We start from the raw sequence: 22,381 nt of genomic DNA on the forward strand, positions 1-22,381 counted from the left end.
GATGAGCATAGCATTGACAGGTCGGAAGACAGCCCCCTTTCTCGTATGTAAACTCGGGCAGGAAAAATCATGAAAAAAGGAAATAATTGGTTAGAAAGTTCACAAACAAATGATTAATGGAGTTTTACACTAACTTTTTTGGCATCTCTAAGAGGGAGGATAAATTACTAGCAAATATATTATGTATTTGAGTATTTCTCTGATAAAACAACGTGAGAATTTTCAACATGAGGTATTATAACAATTATATATAGTAAAATAAATAAAATATAGCCAATAACAATTATAAATACAATAAATAAAATATAACCAATAACAATTATAAAATACCATAAATAAAATATAACAAATAACAATTATAAAATATATAAACTTAAGAAAAAATTCAAAGAAACATAACAGCAGAAATGAAATAGGAAAGCGTGGAAAGGAGGGACTTATTTACAGAAAAGCAGTGACAAGTATGGCACAGAGAAGTTGAAGAGAAGAAGAAAATGAAAAATATAACATGCAGTCAACACACAAAGTGACACGTAACTCATGGTAAATAATATACATAGTAAATAAATCAATTGTCCAGTACTGTTATCATGTCAAACATATACTTCCTATACTTGTCTGCATCAAATGGCTCTTTGATCAACCTTCCCTGTATTATTCTTTCAGCATACCAACAAATGAAAACTCCACAGTTATGACTGTCTCTCTGCTTAAAATGCTCTGGCGATGACACTTCCCAATCCCTTTCAGTGCATCCAAATGAGACACTAAGCACTTTAATCCATCTTTGAATGGCGAAATTATTAGTGTGGTGAATAACATCTGCAGCAGGGTCATAGAATTCTAATTTCCTTTCTAATGGCAAAGCAACAATAAGCATCCAGTGTGAGTTGCAAACATTGAGGGGAATGACTATTCTAGTAACACAGGAAAGGTCAGATTTACCAAAGATTGCCATTGGCCGGGATTGAGAGATTTTTCCAGTGACATATTGAGAAATAACTGGATCCACTGAAAAAACTGAAGGGACAGACTCAGCAATTTTCCACAAGAAAGCTGCAATGATCGTGTCATACAGCCAACCTCTCTTAAAATCAGGGAAGACTTTATGAATTGCACTGACTTCCTCCGGTGGTATTAGAAAATCTAAGGACTTCAATTCATACATTTTGACAGAGAATGAACCAACCTTGCAAACTTCCATTGATAGACTGGCAACATCTACAATTGGCTCAGTGAAGCTGCTCACCTCATTAGATAAAAGTGATATTTTTATATCTTTCCTTCGGACATAACCAGGTCTTTTAAATAGATTAACCATGGGCCTTCTCTTCTTAATAGCAGGATGTAACTTCAGCTGAGGGCTGAGTTTGGCATTTGGAGGTACATCATGTGCTGATAATGTCCCCAAAGTGGAATTGCTTTGGTTGCATTCAATGGCACCCTGACACGTCTCCACCAGCAGCTTTAATGATTTGCTAATGTAGGGAAGTAATACAGGAGAGCACTGCTGGCTTAAGATTTTCAATTTATCCAGGTGTTGACCAATGGCATGACTGTGTTGTACATTAATGTGCTCTAATTTGCAATCCTTAGAGGTGGAAACACTCTTAAACAGTTTATCTGGAGGAAAATTTAGGATTGTTTCATGCATAGGTGCAGGAGTAGGTCTATTTCGGACAACAAATGAATGAACCTTATGTACATGTTTACAAAGAGCATAGTTGTTAGGACAAGAGCATGTATATAAGTGGCAACAAAGGTCCTGGCATGAAAACTCATTACACCTTATAAAACACAAGTCAGGGTAGAGACAATTCTGGGATATATTTTCCACCGTGTATATTGTAGATTGGTCATTTTGAGATTTAACATGCCAGACATTTTCATCGGATGTTGAAAAAATTTCATCATCGGAAATTTTCAATCCTTTCATGTGGTCATTATTATAGGAGTTTTGAAATCCTAATGGAGGCTTCTTACTCATTCTTTTATATGCTAAACCTAAATGGACAGTTTTATGAATGGTAAGAAGCACCTGAATTAAATCATCAAGGCGCCTATTTACTTTTCTGTTCAGATAGTGGCTTTTCAACTTATTATGAAATGATTCAACGAACATATTGGTATCTGTAGCAGCATGAGGAAAATTTCTGTAACACATGGCCCACTTCTCTTTCTTGCTACAATAGTAATCTTTGAAATATTTTGTAAATTCACCAGCTTGATCAGAATATTTGGCTAAGAAAGAGTTTAGCATAGCATTGAATACAGTATCATTTTTTTCCTCAATCAAAGTTTCCAAAACTTCGTTGACTTCCGTAATCAGTTCCTTATTTTTAACTTTTTGGTGTAGGTTTTTATGCCAGTTCCTTTTCACATGCCACAAACAAAGTAAATGTTTAGTTTTGTGACCAAAAACCCACCTCACTGCATTACCTAAGGCTTCATCACCATCTGTCATGATGGCATTTACATGCAAATCAGGGGACCTATCCATAATACTTTGCAATAAGTAAGTTAGTGTCTACTCATCTAAATGGCTTGTGATGAAATGGGCGACAGGGTAACCAACACCATACTCATCTGGTACAATCAAGTTAAGCAAATGAAATTTGTACTGATTGGTGCCATGAGTAGAGTCTATGCATAGTATTCTACCACAGCCCTCTATCATTTCTTTTAACTGAAGTTTCTGCTGAATACCCAAAACAAAAAGTTCAGAAGCGTGTGGTAAATTATCTAAACCCTTATTGCCTATTATTGTACCTGAGCCCATAGGTTTATAAACCAAGATCGAATCCTTACTTTCATCTTTCATTAAGTGCACAATTAAATCAACAGCAACTGCATCATCATCACTTAGGTGCTTTTTAGAATTCAAATCATACTTCATTTTGTTTATTTGAGTTGATGTGATGAAATGTTCTTTAAGGGGTAGCATTTCATTTAAACTGGGATCAGCAGGCTGAAAATACTCTTGAATTTTATGTGCTGGCACACTTTGTTCCAGAAGGGAATTTATTTTATACTTTGTTGCATTGTCCCATCGATAAAATTTAACATTTTTAAATTCCAGGTCATGATTGTGAGCATTCACATATTTCACAGACACACCCGATTCACTTTCATTTACCAACATACGTGCTATGCAGTCACTATTAGGCATACGGCCAAATTTCCTTTTTCTATTTGTTTTATTGCTCACTATGCCATTCTTGTGGTGATTGTTAAATTTGCAGATGAAATACATGAACCTTTTACCACGATTCACACGCTCCCCATTGTGTTTGAACAAGGACATGTAATTTAGCTGACATTGACTAGTTTTCCATGCATTAAAATCAAACATATCTTTGAATTCATGATCTTCAACACAAATATCTTCCTGATGTACGCTTTGTAAATGACAAATCAGGATGGAGTGGCTTTGAAATTTAACATTACACCCATCATGAGGACATACAATATATTGTGACTTTTCGTTACAGGTTTTCTTATGCCTACTATAGTTACACTTGTTAGAATATGACACCAGGCATATTTGGCACACTCTAGGATAGGAAATATTACTATCACTTTTCTCAATCCTCAGACAAGTGGCTTTATGGTGACAAAATGAAGATTTATTGGCATACACTTTATTGCAGTTAGGACACTTTCTTGGATATAAAGTTGAATGAATATCAAGTTTTCCCTCTGATGAGCCACCGTTTTGAATTTTTATAGTTAATCTATCAGTAAGAGGATTTTTCAACTTGAAACCAATTTGCCTGCAAAGTCTGGCAGGGAATTCTTTAGTAGTCCCATCTTTGTTGGTGTTACGAACATCAGATATTAAAGGCAATGAGGATGGGCGGCAGAATGCTGAAGATGGAAACATTTTAGGAGAGATTGATTTTTTCTTGATACAAGACTGTTTTTTTGTACAGTTTGCTACTGAAGAAAAAGAAGGCATGAAGGAGTCATTCAAAGAGGACAGAGAAGACCACCGGTTATTTAAGGGAATTTTGAATGAGCTACTATGCTTTGGAACTATTTTAGGTTTATTACAGTGATGATTGCCTCTCCTAGTCACGGTGGTAAACTTAAAGCACGAGGGAGTAGAAGATGAAGGACTAAGAGGCGGAGAAGAATATGAAGAAGCATTGGTTCTAGTTACAGAAGGAAGGTGAAGAGGTCTTACAGAAGGCTGAAAACTGGAGACTTGCATTAAATCATTATGAAGGGGCAAGTTACTACAAAGAGCATCAGAGTAAGAAAAAGAAGGTAGAGAAGCATTCATGCCAGCGCCATCAGAAAACGAAGGGGAAGGTAAAGGATGGTGGCCAGGAGAGGGAGCAGAGGAAGAGGCAGGGGAGGGTGCTGGGGAAGAGGCAGGAGATGGCGCAGGGGAAGAGGCAGGAGAGGGTGCAGGTGGTAGGCAGGCAAGAGAACGAGGGTAATCCCTCCTCGCTTGGAGGCAAGCACGATAGACATTACCTGTGAGCACCCTTAAACCACGCCTACTCAGGTGAAGGCCATCCCTTCCCAAGAAGAACTCAAAGGGATCCTGACTCTGGGCCTCGAACTCCCGCCAGTTGTCTATGAAGACCACATTCATCCTACCAAAAGCAAAGTTAGGCATAACAAACAATACAGTTAGGAACACATGTTTAAGAACAGCCCTGACTAAATGTATGAATTACCTCAAAGCCAGTTGCTTCATAAGCATGTTTAATTTGTCAATCTTCAAATTCATCGCCTCTATATACAGGTTTCGCTGTAACGTCCACGATTTGAAGTAATTCACCCTCCTCTTCAACACACTAGAGAGGAAAAGCCGCACCTTTGGATTCCTCAGGCGAATCCTCGTCAACAGTTCCTGCTGGTGCTCTACTACTCTCTCCGGTGTCTCACCTGTACATAGGGTTGTTGTAAAATCTAACAGAATAATCTCAACACAGAAATACACCCAAAGAAAACAAATACCAATGGTAAACTCACCACATATCAAATTATTGGTGCCCAAATGGACAACCGTGTCATTAAAAAATTCAGTGGCCAACAACATTGTTGAATCCACCTGGTGAACTTGCATCCCAGATACGGGTATCACACTGACATCAAATTCACCAAACTCCTGTACTTCAGGAACGGCATACTTCCACTGGGAATCACTAATTACTAGTAATCCAGGTGCAGCCATGGTCAAACTGTCACAGAGAAGTCATAAATTTAATCAGTACTACACTGAAAGATTGATGAGTGACAATTTAGGCAAAACTTCATAATCACAACTGAAAATATGTGCCGAGAGTATAATTAAATTCATAATTAATATTAACAAACTAATCATACGGTATATCTGCTACTGATATACCTGCGGCAAGTTATTATTAAGCAAATTATAGTCACTGAGAATGAAATTTATCTCCTAAATACACAATACTCACTGAAAGTTCTCACCCAAAACACCAAACAATATGCAATGCTTAGTCAACACACCAAAGCCAAATATTTTGTATGTAGTGGAATTACTTACCAAAAGAAATTATACAATACGGAAGGAAAAACGGGAACAAAAGGCTACACGAAGAGGCGAAGACAATGGGGATGGAAATCTGAAACAAGATATGATAGCATGATAAAATAAAAAAACGTAACTGTAAAAAACTGAGATAACTTAGAAAGTATCAATGAAATGGCTTCAAGGCGAAGCAGAGCTTGTACACGATGTAGTCTACTACTTAACTAGCCATCGGTGGGTCAGGAACCAAACATCAGAGGAGAAATCTGGCAATAAAAAGGAAAAATACTGTTGCTCCCCGCTTGAGGATATTTGATTATGCATTTACTTACCAAGAAAACGGCTACTTATCGAGGGGAAAACAGGGCAAAATAAAATTTGGGGTACCAATCTGAAACGAGATAGCGTAGAGGGATAAATAAACGGAATCTTTGGAAAGGACGACTTGAAATCATATAATCAGTAAATATAGTGGGAACCACTTACCAAGAACAGAAAATCAGCAAATAGTCACGGACCAAATCAGCAGATAGTCACGGACCAAATGATGAATGGGCGATGCTGCGAAAAATAAGATAGCTTAAGTACAACGAATCTATTCACAGAGGAAATGTATTCATTACACGATTTATCAACGTACCACGACGCACGTGGTTTGCAGCAACAACAACACAACCAACTCGGCAACCGCGGGGTCTGTAGCACACTCAACCAACAGCAACACTCGGCAACTGCGCGCGGGAAAATAGTTGAAGAACAATCGGCGGGGAAACAGTTGAAGAGCAAACGGCGATTGGCAAACGGAGGTGGCGCTGTTATCAGGTTGCTTTCTGAGGTTATCCCTCTCTCCAATCTCTAAAACTCGTCATCATTAGGTACCTGATGATGACTCCGCCTCGTCGAAACTAGTCGTACCTTAATGAATTTGCTGGAATGCATCTAATTTTTTTATTTCATTAACGTTTTCAGGCATTAAGTTAGGAATTTAGTTACATTAATGTCAAAATCAATAATTGAGGAAAGTGGTGGCCAATTGGATGGAGGGCTTGTACCCGATTCAAATTCCGAGACTTTGAATCTGAGAAAATATTTTAGACAACACGCTCTAAAGTATAACTGTCGGTACACATTGCACATCAGTCTCTTCGCGCACATTTAGAAGGCTTGCGTGTTAATGTGTAGACGTACCCCAGACTTTGCAACCATCAGAGTAGATTAGGCATTAGTCGATTCCTCTTTTTTTTCGACTCCGTTTCCAATTCCGATTCTTTCAAATCGATTCTCGATTTCATTGATTTTTATTCGTACTAACAGGTAGGATATTGATTTTTCTGTAGCATTGCTGTCATTATAATTTAATTTGAATGGAATAAAATAACAGAAACAATTAAATAAGATGTCCAAAAAGTATATTTATTAAAAATATCGAATTAAAAATACAGTAGTGTATCGCCAGCCTTTAAACAGTTTCAGACATAAATTTTGAACTTATTAGTAAGGTGCAGAAAAGCTCAGGTGTGAGGCGGCCTTAATGCCTCAGGTTAGAGTCTATATTCAAAATATTTATCTTCGTGGAATCGGGAATCGACATTTGCCGAGAGTCGACTTGAGAGTCGACTCTTCCCTAGAATAGATGTGGATGGGAACTAGAGTGCGTCGTTTTGCTACTTTTTTTTTGGAGCGAATGGTAATACTTTCGCGGACACGATAAAAGGTCATTTTCTCGATAGTTAAATGCAATTCATATGTCGTATTTGGTCTAAAATTACAATTAATTCCAAGGTTGTGCTCCATAGCCCAAAATGAGTGCTCGCTCAAGCCAAATTTAAATTATTTACAAATTTAGTTAAAAATTTCGAAATTTCGAAAGGCAAAATGGCGGACTGAAGATAATAAACGATTGGAAAAAAAATAAATTTGTAATACCCATCCGGGTACGTAACATTTTTCGGGTATTACGATTCTTTTCTTTAAAAAAAGTAGCAAAACGAGGCACCCTAGTGTGGACTTCGCAGAAAATAAGTTGGGTAAAAAGGAAAGGAGTGGTTCTCCGAAAGAGGAGAAAGGTTTTCAATCTATCCATCTTTGAATCACCGAGGCGGACGGATAAGATGGAATCGCCTGGCGGTTGTCTGGCCCCGAAAACAGCAAAGCTTTTTCCTCCACTTATCTCCCCAGAAACTTTTTTCCCTCCTTTTCACGAAAGAAGAAAAGAAAAGGGAAGCGCCCAAATCCATTTCCACTCCGAATTTTTTGAAGGATTGAGGGGGGGGGGTTTGAAAGGGATACCTATACCGTGGAAGGAGTACGCGACGTGCAATTTAAAACCAGAAGGAGGGAAAGGAAGCAAAGAACTTATTCCGGAAAAATAAAACGTCGAGAGTGAAGTGCTGTGTTTCCATCGAAATCCCGTCCATGTGAAAAACCACCCCTTTTCGTCGCGAGTTCGATGAAATATGACGAACGAGTTGCGAGGGCTTAAACAGTGAAGTTTTCTTTTATTTTGAGGTGAAGTAAATATTTCTATAAATGATTCCTGGTTTATTCGTCTATTATGAAAGTATTTTATTGAGTATGTTTAAGTATTTATGTTAAAGTATGTTTCTTATGTATGTACCCTATGCCGTTGTATGAATGAAAGGTGCAGTATTTCCTTAAAAAAAGTACAAAATTAAAATAATTTTGGAGATTAGTGTGAGGCCATAGCGCATTGCTGGAATTCAACCCTAGTTATTTTAATTTTAAGGGAAATTTGTTCTATTTTCTGTGATATTTGTCTTACTAATTAGCAAATTAGCATCAATCAGCCATTACTTAATTATAGTGTTACTAATGAGTCCCAACAGCTAATTCAAAGTTGAATTCATATGAACCTGGATGTATCTGGTGATTTCCACACTTGAATATAAAACTCCAATACCAACTATAGTTTCCATCGAAATCCCGTCCGTGTGAAAAACCACCCCTTTTCGTCGCGAGTTTGATGAAATATGACGAACGAGTTGCGAGGGCTTAAACAGCGAAGTTTTCTTTTATTTTGAGGTGAGGTAAATATTTATGTAAATGATTCCTGGCTTTTACGTCTATTATTTAAGTATTTTATGGAGTATGCTTGAGTATATATGTCAAAGTATGTTTCTTATGTATGTATGTACCTAATGCTGTTTATGAATGAAAGGAGTATATCCTTAAAAAAAAGTGCAAATGAAAATAATTTTGGGATTAGTGTGAGGCCATAGCGCATTGCTGGATTGCAATCCTAGTGATTTTAATTTTAAGGCAAATTTTCTCTATTTTCTGTGATATCTGTCCTACTAATTAGCAAATTAGCATCAATCAACCATTACTTAATTATAGTGTTACTCAAGAGTCTCAGCAGCTAATTCAAAGTTAGATTAATATAAATCTGGAATGGTGATTTCCAAGCTTGAATATAAAACTCCAATGCCAACTATGGTTTCGGCATTCTATGTCATTTTCAAGGTGAAAACAACCAACACTCTATCACGTATACAAACCCAAAGCAAGGATCGGAGTAAGGGGTGTATAGAAGAATGTCTTAATTCAGTGTGTAATTTGTTATTATTCTGAATATTTTAAGCCCTTTGTCATATTTCTATCATGTTTCTCGAAAACGTACGTCAATATTATTTTCGACTGAATATGAAATGAATGCATAGTATTTTTGCGTAGCCTTCCGAAGTAAAGGACATCTGTCATCTGTAGTCACGGTCATTACTGATTGCATGGATGCGTTCTTTGGAGAATGAGTGGAATACTTGGATATCCATAGCCACTATTACTATCTATTAAGCTAAAATCAACTTATATGTTCATGTGTGTAGTCTTCCAAAGCATAAGCACTTGCATGATATCACTGTCATTACTGAGCATAATTTCCATGAAAATATTCCTTTTCAAATTGATTCGTTCATTTCAATAATTTTTCTTTTACTAAAATCTTATTACAATGGGAATTATGGGTACTGACCCAAAAGTGTAGCAGAAGCAAGGCCATATCTAGGATATTGTTCTGGGGTGGGGCACAAGGATATCCCGTAGTACAAAACGGGCGCATTGATAACGGGCCGCATTAAAAATATTGCATATTTTTTAAGGATCTGGGGGGTTTCGGGGACACGTGCCCCCCCCCCCCCTATGGATATAAGTGTCCTTGGTATAAAACCCGTGTGAAGCCTTCAGATGCTCCAAAACAAAAATCCCCGAAACGCGAAGTTGGCGCATGGATGGGAACTGGCCCCCGTACCCAGATTCACGAATATTGCAAAATGAGCATCCTCCAGTCGGCCGCGATACGTGTTCTCCCTTACCGCGCATTTTAATGGGTTTACAAAACGGACACCGGATAAAATTTCAAGACACAGAAATAATATGCCATGCCAACAATTACTGGGACCGTGTCGTTAAGGAGGCAGTGGAAATCAGACTTGAGAAGAGAAACATGAACAGAGACGCCGTCTTCCATCTGAGCAATGTGTTGAAATCACCCCTGGAAAAACTGAAGGGGGAGAGGGCACGCATTGGCCCGACCGTCGACCAATCAGAGCCCATGTGTGCGATCAATCTATTCACCCTGAAGACGATTACGGACTTAACCCTCAGGCCGTTTTACACGGTACACGGAATTGCGCAAACTGACGTACGTGCGAAGGCGTTATCAAAATTGCGTCGTGTAAAGCGGTGAATTGCTAGAACACATGGGATGCGTGAATGCGAGACGGCAAAATAGCCCCTGTTCTAATTTCGTTCATGCATTCGCGCAATTTCACGCCATTTTAGAAATTAATGCAGCTCTAACCTGCGCAATTCGGTGCCCCGTGTAAAAAGGCCTTTCGAAACGCCGCGCCGGTTTTGAAAAACCCTTGGACCCGGCTGGAAACCCGAGAACTCTTCCTCCAGTCTATTCGCCGGGAAAACCTTAGATCCCTCATTACTCACAGACCGATTAGACCGATGTACAAAATGTATGGATAAAATATCTTCTGCATTTAGAATAAGTTCTGCGAACCCAAAGTTTAATTTGGAAAGGTCAGGATGGAGCTCATCCCAGATTTATGCTGGTGATATGCGTGTCAGACTAATGGGAGCCATATGCTTGTGATACCACACTTCCTAGGCAAAGAAATTTCATAGAGGAAGCCCCCTTCCTATCCATAGAGGTTAATTCTGCTGCCACTTCAATCTTCAATGGAGCAAAAGGTAGAATCGTTCAAATATTTTACTGAACACTTTTCATACTCTAGACTTGGGATGAGTCGATTCCAAATGTCGATTCTCGATTCCATCGATTCTCGGGCACGGAATCGGAATCGAGAAACGATCGCCTACAGTCGATTCTGATGCCATTGATTCCTGGAAGATAAATATTTTGAAAATAGACAATAACCTTTGGGCATTAAGGCCGTTACATACATGTGCTATTTTGCTCGGTGACAACAATTAACAGTTAATTAAGTTAATAATTTATGTTTGAAACAATTAAAGTTTTTATTATTTTATTTGAGCTGAGGATATATCACTATTATAACAATTCACTATTTTTAATGAATATACTATTTGGGCCACTCAATTGTCTTTATTTTATTCCATTCAATTTTTAAATGTTAATGACAGCAATGCTACTGATAAATCGATATCTCACCTGTTAGTATGAATTAGAATCGATGAAATCGGAATTAGAATTGATTTGAAAGAATCGGAATTGGAATCGGAATAAAAAAAATGGAATCGACTCATCCCTACTCTAGACAATTAAGTTGTGAAGAAACTATCACGAGAGGGCACTGTGGTACATTTTTGTAGTCCTCGCTCAATTTCCGGCTGTAACAAAATTTTAACTTCTCATTTCATCCCAATAAGAAATTATCAATTTTTATATCAAAACGTGAATAGGAGTGTAGTGAAACAAATTTATTTTGACACATATAGGAGGGAAAAAACTTGAAGAACTGGTGAATCAACAATTATTACACCCGAACACATATGGACCTTGTAAAGGTAAAATTTGTGAATTGAACGTCTCATACAGTAATGGAAATATTCTCAAAGTGAAAGACTAAGTTTTTATTAGTTGACTATGTAGTACTACATTGAAGTACTCTCTGCGTAGAAAATCAATTTTTTCAAGTAAAAATGACTTTACTTATAATTTTTTACCTCTCAATTCACGTTTTCGGAACAATGGAGCGGCGCGCCGTACAAATTTTAAGCGTATACATTGGCTTCTTGGGACGTGTCCTACAGTCATAAAATTACCATGATAAAATGTAAAGAACAAATGTTAATTTCCACACTTCCACAATATTACAACTACACTATCGGCTACGGTTTCGAGACTCGTTTGTTGGGGGGAGGGGCAGCTACCCCCCTTCCCCTCGCTGGGTAAGCCCATGATCCTAGGATTGGTTTGACGCAGCTCTCCACTCCATTCTCCTGTCAGCTAATCTTTTCTCATCTACGTATTTCTTTTCTTTTACATCCTTCTCTACGGTTCCATATATTTTGTCCGAAGGCACCCTTTTCCGTTCTTACCATCTACTTGTCCCAATATTGTCTTCATCAGGCCATCATGCCTCCAAATGTGGCCTATAAGTTTGTTCCGTCTTCTTCTTAAGGATTTCACGAGGCTCCGCTTCTTGCCTACTCTTCTCAGGACTTTATTTATATATTTATTTAAGTAAATTTCACATAGACTCGTGACGCCAATTTACAGTGGAACTTTTAACAATGACATACATGAATTAGACACAATACAACAACATTATAAAAAACAAATAAAAATTTAGCCAGTAGGGAAGTATAACATTCAATTAGCAGACATATAGGTCAAAGCTTTTGCGGTGAATTTTTTGCGTGACAGGTAAAAAGGATCTATTGAAGGAGGGAGCGAACTTAGGAGGGAGGTGAGGCGATATAAAGGTGAGCGCTTGGTCAGGGAAATTCTGGGAATAGGCAGATGGAGTAGGGAGAGCGAGCAGGTGGAACGAGTCGGTGTTCTAAAATTCAACAGAGAGAGGAGTTCAGGGTAGTCAAAAGTCGAGTTCAAGATGTTGTGTAGAAAGTTGAAATCCGTTTAAGTCTGAGATTCTGCAGATTAGACAAGGAAAGAGAAGACAATACAGCATCAGAGGACATATTGCTTAAGTGAGGGATTCTATGCCTAACTATTTTGGCAAAGAAGTGGGGGAGGCAATCACGGGATTTTAGGTTAGTCGGGGCTGACATGGACCAAATTGGAGAGCAACACAAAACTATGGGAAGGACAATCGTTGAGAAATAGGAGTGGAGTGCAATGGGATCCTTAATTTCCGTGAAGCGGTAAAGAAGGCCTAATAGAGACATGGCTTTCTTTGGACTTAATCATCACTAACTCGGTCGATCCATTTGACCTTCCCATTCTTCTGCAGCACCACATTTCGAAGGCCTCTAACCTTGCTGGTGTCATTTTCCATGCTTCACTTCCGTAGAGAAGCATACTCTACATATGTGTTCTAAAGATGATTATTACAATCCTATAATTTGTGTGCTGCTATCCTTCAGTTCACCCTTTTCTAAGAAATTTCCTTCAGCTCCCAGATGTTCATCACCCTTGGGTCCTTCATCTGTCAAAAGGACTTATCTCTAGCTCTTCTTCGCAACTTTTCTCCTTCAATTTTCTCTCCATTATATTCCCCACTTGATTGCTATGTCTTATGCCATGTCCTATTCGCCTTAGTCCTAGTCTGTCGTAATATCCTCAGGATGTGGGACATAAAAAGTCTTGAACCAATCTATGTGAAAATCCGTAAGATCCATTCATCCGTATGGATCCGTACATGATCCTACCTATAACGTGCTTATCTATACCGTATGTTTCCTACTTTTGAAACAGCTTACAGTGCAGAGCCTTATCGAATGCTTTTATGAAGTCTAAAAATATGGCGTCGACTAAAACATGTGTGTCGCCCGCGGCTAAGATATCATGAAACAAGAGAGTAATTGGGGTTGCACAAGATCTCCCTTTTTTAAATCCGTTCTCTTCTTTTGCTAACTAATGTTGGCTATCTAGATGACCCATTATCGAACTTAAAATAATATGTTCCAAGATTTTGCAAGAAATGGAAATAAGTGATATAGGCCTGTAACTACTAGGCTTTTACCTATCTCCACGGGGATCGGGTTGGTGTGGTGAGGAGTTGGCTTCCCAACCCGTGGACTCGGGTTCATATCCCGGCGTTTGCAGTGAATTTTCAGAGACCGCCCGATCCTGATTGAATGTTGTGTGCAGGACATTTCGAAACCAAAACTCCGTCCGTCGGATGGGACGTTATGGCGTGGTCCCCTTGGCGCCTTTCGTTTAGAGGGGGATAATGCCGACGCAGGGTCCTTCTCTCCACCCTTCCTTCCATACCTTTTCCTTATGGCGCAATTGACCTCAGCTGTCGATCGCCTCCTCCAATTCCCACACCAAACACCGCCCTTAAATATAGGCGTGATGTTTTCTGTTTTCCAATTTTTTTAGGGACAGCGTGTCCTAATGGTTTGCAATCACCCCGTGCCACACACCCTGGCTGTGGCTTCCGCGGTACCTCGTAGATGTATGTGTGGATATGTTTGTACTCACCACTATTTCCGTGCGGATAGCATAGGGGCGAGAGAGAATCAGGAATTGTGTCTGAGAAGGGGATCACGAGGGTGTTAAGAGCAACTCGAGTGACTCTTTAGTTCCGGTTCGTTCGAAGTGGCACGCATCACTTAATGCGGGTAGGGGATTGTATTCGAGTACTGTGTTCCGAAATTCATCCCTCGCATCATCTTCCATTCAACCAAAAATAAAAATGAACGGAGGGATGGCCCTTATGGCTCAGGGGTCGGACTCCCCCACTTTACCCTTGTTACTCACAAGTGGTCTCGGTTTCGAACCCTTAAAAATCGTTCCCTCTTTTCCTTTACCATGAAACCCTTCCTGAATCACGTGACCTCGTGCCACTCCCCAAGTTTTGATCGTCCATTCAAAACAAGCGATCCAATCCACTCCCTACTGGCCTCTTTAAGTTGTAACCGCCACGTGTATTCATCCCTAAGGCACGCCACTTGTCGTATCGTAATCTTTCTCGCTTCAGAATTCCACCTTGAGCGTCCCCTCGGTCCATCCTCTATAATGGCATCCGAATCATGTGTTGTGCTCGAAACATCAAGTCGCGACTCCTTTTATTGTGTTCAATGGTTCGTTTGGCAAACCCCTCCAGCATTTAAGGATGTAGGGCCGCTACTGCGCGATTGAAAACAGATACTTATCACATGCGTAATTAAAAATGCTTTCCCACAATAGGCGACGTCTAGGTTTTAAATATTAGAAGGAAAATTTAGTTTTCAGAGAATCTGCTTGCTTCAATCCTTACATGTTTTACGTTAAGTAAAGCTTTTTCATGCTATTGAACCGACTATAGCGTCATTTTCATAAAACTTAACGCGATTCGACTAAAGTTACGAAATTTATTTGCTAATAGCAGTAAAAATAATTTTGGTGACGAACACTAATTTCATTTTCTTCGCGATTATTAAGTTATATCGGATTTTATACATTTTTGTCAAAATTACGTGCTTTTCAAATATTCGAGCATCAAACAGTTTTCTATTGGCTAGTTAGTTAAGTGTTGCCAAAACAATGCCAAAAATACGGATTTCCACATGCAATTTCTATTAACACATTCACTGAAAACATATTTTTGGTGACCGTCAGTCCATAAAGTACAGTTGCAAGATTGTATTCTTAATAGTCACGATGGTAACATGAACTTCGTTTTTCGCACAAATCTCTTAGGCCTTCCAAGTCACTAAGAGGCTCCATTGCGTCTGATCATCTCAAAACTATAGCGTGGAATATTCAATTCTTTTATTAATCCAATACATTCTTCAGATTTGTGAGGCGATCTTAAGGACGTCATCATATTAATAACGTTGTTAGACTTCAATTACAGCGTTCATTTGCCAATATCTCAAAAAAATATTTAGATAATGGAGCTAAGCTTTGTATTTGTCGTGGTTTTTATCTTAAAGCGGGCTTAATGTAAAAAAATTAGCACAAAAACATTTCTATTCTCGTTGCGAACAGAATTTTTCTTCGCCAAATGGGGCAGAGCAAAAATTCGAATACTCAAATTCAATATCTAGGGATTATATCATCAAAAAATCACTTTTCCATAGTTTTTTGGTGGAAACTCCATTAACCAACCATGAGGAGACAGGAAGGGGAGGTAACGTTACTGGAAGGGAGAGGAATTAATTAGGGCTCGGGTACACAGGGCCGCGGCCTTCAGTCTTTGCCGTACTGCGTTCAATGCGCATAAAGTTTTATATTTGTCAGCCGGACCCTGGGAAAATTTCGCATGTGAGACTGACCTACGAATATAGGGTCACACTTCTCCATTAAGGTGTATAATTGTGATTTCCATGTAAAAATAAATTATCATTGATGGCTTCATCTCTAATTTACATAGATAATATTCGTAGCTCAAAAAAAAACTTTTCATTATGAAATGGGTACATTAGGAAATATAAAAAATCTTTTTGCGGTAAGATTTCATTCTTCGTGGTCGTAGTTAGGTATGTTGGAATAGGCTCTATTGGGCCTATCGAGTGAGTTTCCATTAGGTATAGGTTTTCAATGGTCGATTATGGACCCATTTTATCATATTCGTCAATTTGAGACTTTCTCCTTTGCATTGAAATCGCACCGTTGAGTTGAATGCAAGAGATAATATTTTTTTCGCGATGTGGAATCGCTTATAACCCATTATGAATTCAGTTCCATCAGTTGTCTTCTCAAATATCCGCATAGGTACTCTAAAAAAGCGGAGTTCATAATTGCAATCGATCGCTACGGGATGAGTACCTATTGTCGAAGCGAATTATATTCTCTCTGGATCCGCCTGAGCCTTGTCCATTCTTGTACAGAAAACCACTCTCCATCACTTCAGCTACAAATATGATGAAATGGGTACAGTAAGAAATAAAAAGAAAACCTCTTTGCTATGTGAATTCATTCTGCGCAGTGGTAGTGAGGTATATTGGCATAAACTCTGTTCGCGTGGAATTCGCACGTCGAGAAATCTCCTGTGGTCCGCTTAATATGTTTTCACTCCCCGCGCATTTTACCTAATGGCTCTGCCAAAGTCGCCATTCGCGTTGCTGAGGGCTGAGTAAACTGAGTATCACGTGGAAACAAGCCTTTATTAGTGCTGTTAAACGATATTTATTTCTTGATGAAATTATGTATTTATCTTATAATCTACTTTTCAACGCTATCCCTTGTCCGTGAAAATACCCCTTTGAAAATATTTTGAATAAATGGGTATGCTGCGGACATTTTTGAAAAGTGATAAAAAAATACACCCAAAGTAGCGACAAAATCAACCTTCTACAGCAAAAAGGTGGCTCATTTATGTGATACCCTAGTAACTAGCTTACTATTAGCGGTAGATTTATATCTTACATCTTTCTAAAATATAAATTTTCAAATATCATTTAATGAAATCACTTAGTAATGCTTTCATTATGTTAAATATAAACAATTTCCACAGAATTACGCCGAAAGCTTAAACTTTTTCAAATACTTATTTGCTGACGGTATATACTAAAATTTCATGGTTGTAAATCAGTCTCTGAATTACTATTTTTCACAGCAGCTATGCACCACACACGTTACGTTAATCACTTATCACCACTACTTAAGTATATAAATAAGTAAATACTCGAAATTTATATATTCGACGCGCGTCAACCTACAATAATGATCCGTCACGACCCCTACCAACCCTAACAGAACGCTGCAATGAGCCTTCAACCCAATTCTCGTTAGCTACAACGCAATTACCTCAAAGGAGTCTATGTTATCCGAATGTTTTTTCTGCAGACGGCGTTTTGTTTGATGGCGTCTCACTGACCTCTGTTTATGGGACTATCCCGTCCTGAAGGCCCGTTCGCTCGCCTGGTTTTATTTCCTAAAGGCTCGCTCTCTGCGGACCTCTTTCGAGGGTAAAACTTGCTAGGCTTGCCACGTCTTACCCTGAGTTGGATTCCTTCTCTCCAGTTTTATGTGTAGGTACCGTCATCAGCAGCGAAGGTGGGTCACGGGTACTCTTACCCTCTCTCTTTACTAGGGATCTTCATCTTTTCGCGAACAATTCTTCGGAAAGATTCTCAGACCTTCCGCAAATCCCGCATTCGATCGATATTTTTCGTTTCTCACGCCCATCAACGGGACTTATGGCATTCAAGAGTATTTTATATTTTTAGACGTATCTTTTCCTCTCGTTCTAAAGAGGGCGCGAAATACTGCAGGCGTGCGAGAGGTGGGTGTAGAGAAAATGGAGCCGGTTTAACAGGCGAAGAAGAAAAGGAAGGAGAGGGTGCTTGACATGGTGGGTGATGAGCAGTGATGTCATGGCAAAGTTAGCAGCGACTGAACGCACTTTCCTTATCTTTCTTTAGAAGTGAAATATTAATCTGTGTTTTTTTATTACATGCCATTTTCTCACTTAATTTTTTGCTTTGGTTACGAATCTATAAATTAGAAATTTTTAGGTAACAAAATTGACAAAAGTTATTTGACTACTATGTCTTTTGTTAGCCAGTGCCGAAACGGCGTTTCGGCATCACCGGTGATGAGATAAATCATTTATAGGATATAATAATAACAACATCAATTTCGCCTTTATTCGACCAAATTTACGACTTCACAGTCCATTCCTAAAATTAAGTTGATGAACTCGCACGTACATTCATGCCCTGGATGGGAGAAAATTCACCCAGGCGAGATTCGAACCCGCGACCCCTGAATTAGTAGGTGATGAATTAACACCGCCGCCACCGAGGTCGGCATAAAATTGACGTCACCTCGACTCGAGACTCAAATATTTTGATGAATTAAACTGTGATGAAACTTAAAATAATCAAGAAAATTTGTGTTTTAGCGCATGAAAAGTAAAATAAATAACTCTATGAACCATGTTAACCCTACCAAGCCACTATTCCAGTCGTTAATCTGGAAATTATGATTCTAATATTGCCATTATAGAGAGGAGTATTTAACCCACGTGATACGGATACGGGCCACGCACCTCAACGAACTCGGCTACGCCGGTTGTTAAAGAGGATCTTCATAAAGTTGATGTTGAGGATCTGGATTGAGCGAGTACTAAGTGAAAAGGGGATGATGAAAAATGTGTTCGAGGGGAGAATGTTTTGGGAGGCGAGAGGGAGGGAAGGGAAGTGAAAAGAAATTTATTATAGAATGAAAGGGAATTGTCCTTAGAAGATAAAAAAGTGTCGAAGGGAAGGCAAGTTTGGATGATTCTTTAAAAAAATTCTCCATTAAAAACCTACTATAATCGGAGTAATTACGCTATTAATAATGCGTCTTCGAAAGGATTGGATGTGACATCTATTGAAGATTGGATACATGTCTAAAGGCCGTTTTACACGGTACACGGAATTGCGCAGTCTGACGTACGTGTGAAGGCGCAATCAAAATTGCGTCGTGTAAAGCGGTGAATTGCTAGAACACATGCGAGAATGCGTGGATGCGAGACGGCAAAATAGCCCCTGTTCTAATTTCGTTCATGCATTCGCGCAATTCCACGCCATTTCAGAAATTAATGCAGCTCTAACCTGCGCAATTCCGTGTACCGTGTAAAACGGCCTTAAGGGTGAATTTTTTCTTCCTCCCCAAATTGAGTTCGCACTCTTTGATCGAAATAAAACTGTAAGAATCTGATATGGGAATTTATCCGATGCGCATGAACAATTTATCATGATATAATAGACCCTTGTGTAATGGTGACTTTTTTAATTAACTGCCTAGCATTAGCGAAAATGTCTTCGAGTTTGTTTGAATTCTAGGTTGTGCATGTGTGATAAGAGCTATTCAAAAGCTATAGGTTTCCTATTTAATTTTTAAATTGCTAGTACACAACATTTATGTACAGTAAATAGGCATTCTCCTTGGGAGTATCATCACCTGGAATGTAAAAAGCGCTGCAGACAAAAAGCGTCATCTAGCCCGAAGTTAAGATGGCATTCATGGCTAAAACGCATCTGCTCTGCTGCAAGAGCATTTTATTAGAGGCACGGGAACAGTTTGTGAAAGCATTCGTGAAGGTAGTGGCACTATAAGGATCAGAGACGTGGACAAAGATAAATTCTGACAAAAAAGAGTGAAATAATGAATATAAAACGTAATTATAAAACAAATACTTGAAGATAAAATAGATTTTGAGATCTACAGACTGTCCCTCACGTCTTGTGTCATTTTTTACCTCTAATTCTAGTAATTTCGCCTCGAGTAATATTCATGAAAATTGGCATACTTATGGGGAAAGGTCCTAGTTTTTTCGGGTATAAAATGTTTTTTATAATTTTGACCTATTGACCCCAAAATGTGGGTCCAAACAAAAATTTTGAATTTGCCTAATGCGGTTTCAATGTTAAAAAAATAGAGATGGAAAGAAGTCTAAATTTCATTGACCAAAATGTCAATTCTTAGGTTTTGGGACACGAGCAAACCGAAAATTACACTTTTATTCATGATAATTCAACCGTTGACCCAGTAGGGTTTCAGTCAAGGTCACAGGGGTGGAAAAAATAATGGCATACCAACAAAATGGCATGTAGTGTGCGAGGCTGAAACTTTTATATTAATTAAATGCAACAGATCTAAGCATTGGACATGATTAAAATGTGGGCATACTTCTCTTAAATTACTGGAGGCTGAATGGAGGAAGCTCAAAGCAAACGTCTTTCATGTAGGTACGCGTGATCAGCGAACGGAGTTGATCACGAAATCATTTAGGGTGCGGGATTAGGTGTACGTGCTCCATTCAGGGTTGATAAGGTTGAGCCACGTTTAACTTGAGTGGGGAGTTCTCGCTCCTGGGTCAGATGTCACGTGTCGAGAGGAAGGGTTTCCCTCGAGGAGAGATTGAAAACGTCGCTCTACTTGATGAGTGCGTCATTCTCGAGGAAACGCTCCGTCCTCATCTCCCGACGACCTAACTGTTTAACATTCCATCAAGGAGGGCGCATAAAATGTGGGTAAAGGATGAAAGGTTTTTTTTATATGAGGAACAGACTTTCACATTTTTCTTTAAATTCGTTCTCTAAATTCATTTTTTAATATATACTCTACCCAAGATAATTAATTATTGATCCAATACCTGTTAGCATAATCCTTCAATATATCTTGTTCTAGGGACTGACTAGGTATTATGACCGTTTACTTGCTGTTCTAATATTGCGGGACAACTTAAGTTATCGTAACTATGGACTTCAAAACGTGGAAAGAGTGTGTGCTGCTTCAAAGCAATTTAAGGTGGCGTTACTCAATATAGAATTAGTCGCGAAAATCTAAAACCCCTATAAAATTCGTCAGTAGCAAGAAAGATAGGTATGTTTATCGATTGTTATACACGAAGAAAGTATGAAGAAGTTCGCGAAGAAGATGATGAAGTATGTTTTTGTATAGTTATATATTATGTTATTTTAGTAGCTAGCTTTCCCAATTCCCCATAATAATACCGAATTGGTTTCTATCTAGGCCTCAACTTTTAATAATTGCGCAGCTACTTCAAGCGTGCTTCAGTGTCTGTACTCCTGAGGATTTGAAAAATCGATTTTTTTTTACATTGGCTAAGAAAGCGATGCTGGACTTGGAAACTGAAAAATATTTTTGGACTCTAGAATTTTAATTTGTTAATGTCGTTGTGACTACAACAAGAATGAGACATTTGAAAAAATATTTTGATGAGTTGAACTGTGATGAAATTTAAAATAATCGAGTAAACTTGTGTATTAGCGTTTGAAAATAAAAATAGCTCTATTAACCACCTAATTAATCCTACACTTAATCCTACTAAGCTACTACTCCAGCCATTAATCTGCTAGAGGAAATTCTGATTCTAGTTTGGCCATTATATGGAGGAGTATGTAGGGTGTTTCTTTGAGGTTTGACGATCGAAAGTTTCGCTATCCTTTTCTCTCTCTGCGTATTCTAGTTCTATGATCACCATCAAAATTTCACATTTTAACATTTCAGGCGTGGTAGTGAATTAAAGCGCTTAGATGAGGATATGGTTTCTCGAGTTAAATGGCATACTTTTTTCTCTAAATCATCAGGAAAGAGTGGAAACCAGGCCTATTATTTCTCCTCTTCTCCTGCTTCATTTAACACGGGTTTTTTATGCGGTCTTATTCATGCGGTGCGGTTGAGCGGGTGTGGAACGTGAACTGTGTGCACTAAAAAGAAAACAGAGCCGGCGGAGGAAAAAAAAGCAGCCGCCTGGGACATTTTGAAAAGGGAATAGCAAACAGACCCACCTTACCCTGTCAAAATAAATATTTGCGGCTCTTTCTCCACCTTTCTCCTTTCTTGTACCCTTCGACGGTAGGTCTACTTCCGGGGTCGCTGGAAGTTGGTCCCAACTCCGAGGTTAATATTCATGAGCCGTAGTGATTCAGTTTAAGTGGCGCAGCGCCGAAGATCCGGGTTCATATCCCGGCAGATCTTGCGATAATGTTTAGTACAAGGCCTTTTGTTCCTTCTCTTAATCATTAATATGGGAATTTTACCGGCGCAGCTTGTGAAAATTTGCGGAAGCAGTAGGTAGGCCCAGATAACATTTTATCATTTCGAACTTAGTTCATCGTCCTGAGAATGTTGTAAAAATATCTTAAAAATATTGTAAAAATGTCTGAAATAACCTGTAAAAATCGCTTAACGTTCAACAAAGCTAAAATTAAAAAATAAAACTGTCATGTCATACTGTCAGTCCTACCTGTAATTCGACTCGAGTTTGGAAACGTCGCGTCGGTAAC

The 22,381-nt window shown here is 38.8% G+C and overlaps 1 protein-coding gene across 1 annotated transcript; it reads right to left on the minus strand.

Moving 5' to 3' along the window:
• Nucleotides 1-568: 568 nt before the first annotated feature.
• On the minus strand, nt 569-6,366 carry LOC124161351. Its single transcript, XM_046537665.1, has 6 exons — nt 5,996-6,366; nt 5,525-5,900; nt 4,987-5,195; nt 4,689-4,899; nt 2,809-4,604; nt 569-1,623 (listed from the first exon to the last, which is right to left on the minus strand). The coding sequence occupies exons 3-6, from the start codon at nt 5,186-5,188 to the stop codon at nt 569-571; spliced, it is 3,264 nt and encodes a 1,087-aa protein (XP_046393621.1). The 5' UTR covers nt 5,189-5,195; nt 5,525-5,900; nt 5,996-6,366.
• Nucleotides 6,367-22,381: the final 16,015 nt, after the last annotated feature.

This window comes from Ischnura elegans, chromosome 6 (assembly GCF_921293095.1).
Source record: "Ischnura elegans chromosome 6, ioIscEleg1.1, whole genome shotgun sequence".
Lineage (NCBI taxonomy): Eukaryota > Metazoa > Arthropoda > Insecta > Odonata > Coenagrionidae > Ischnura > Ischnura elegans.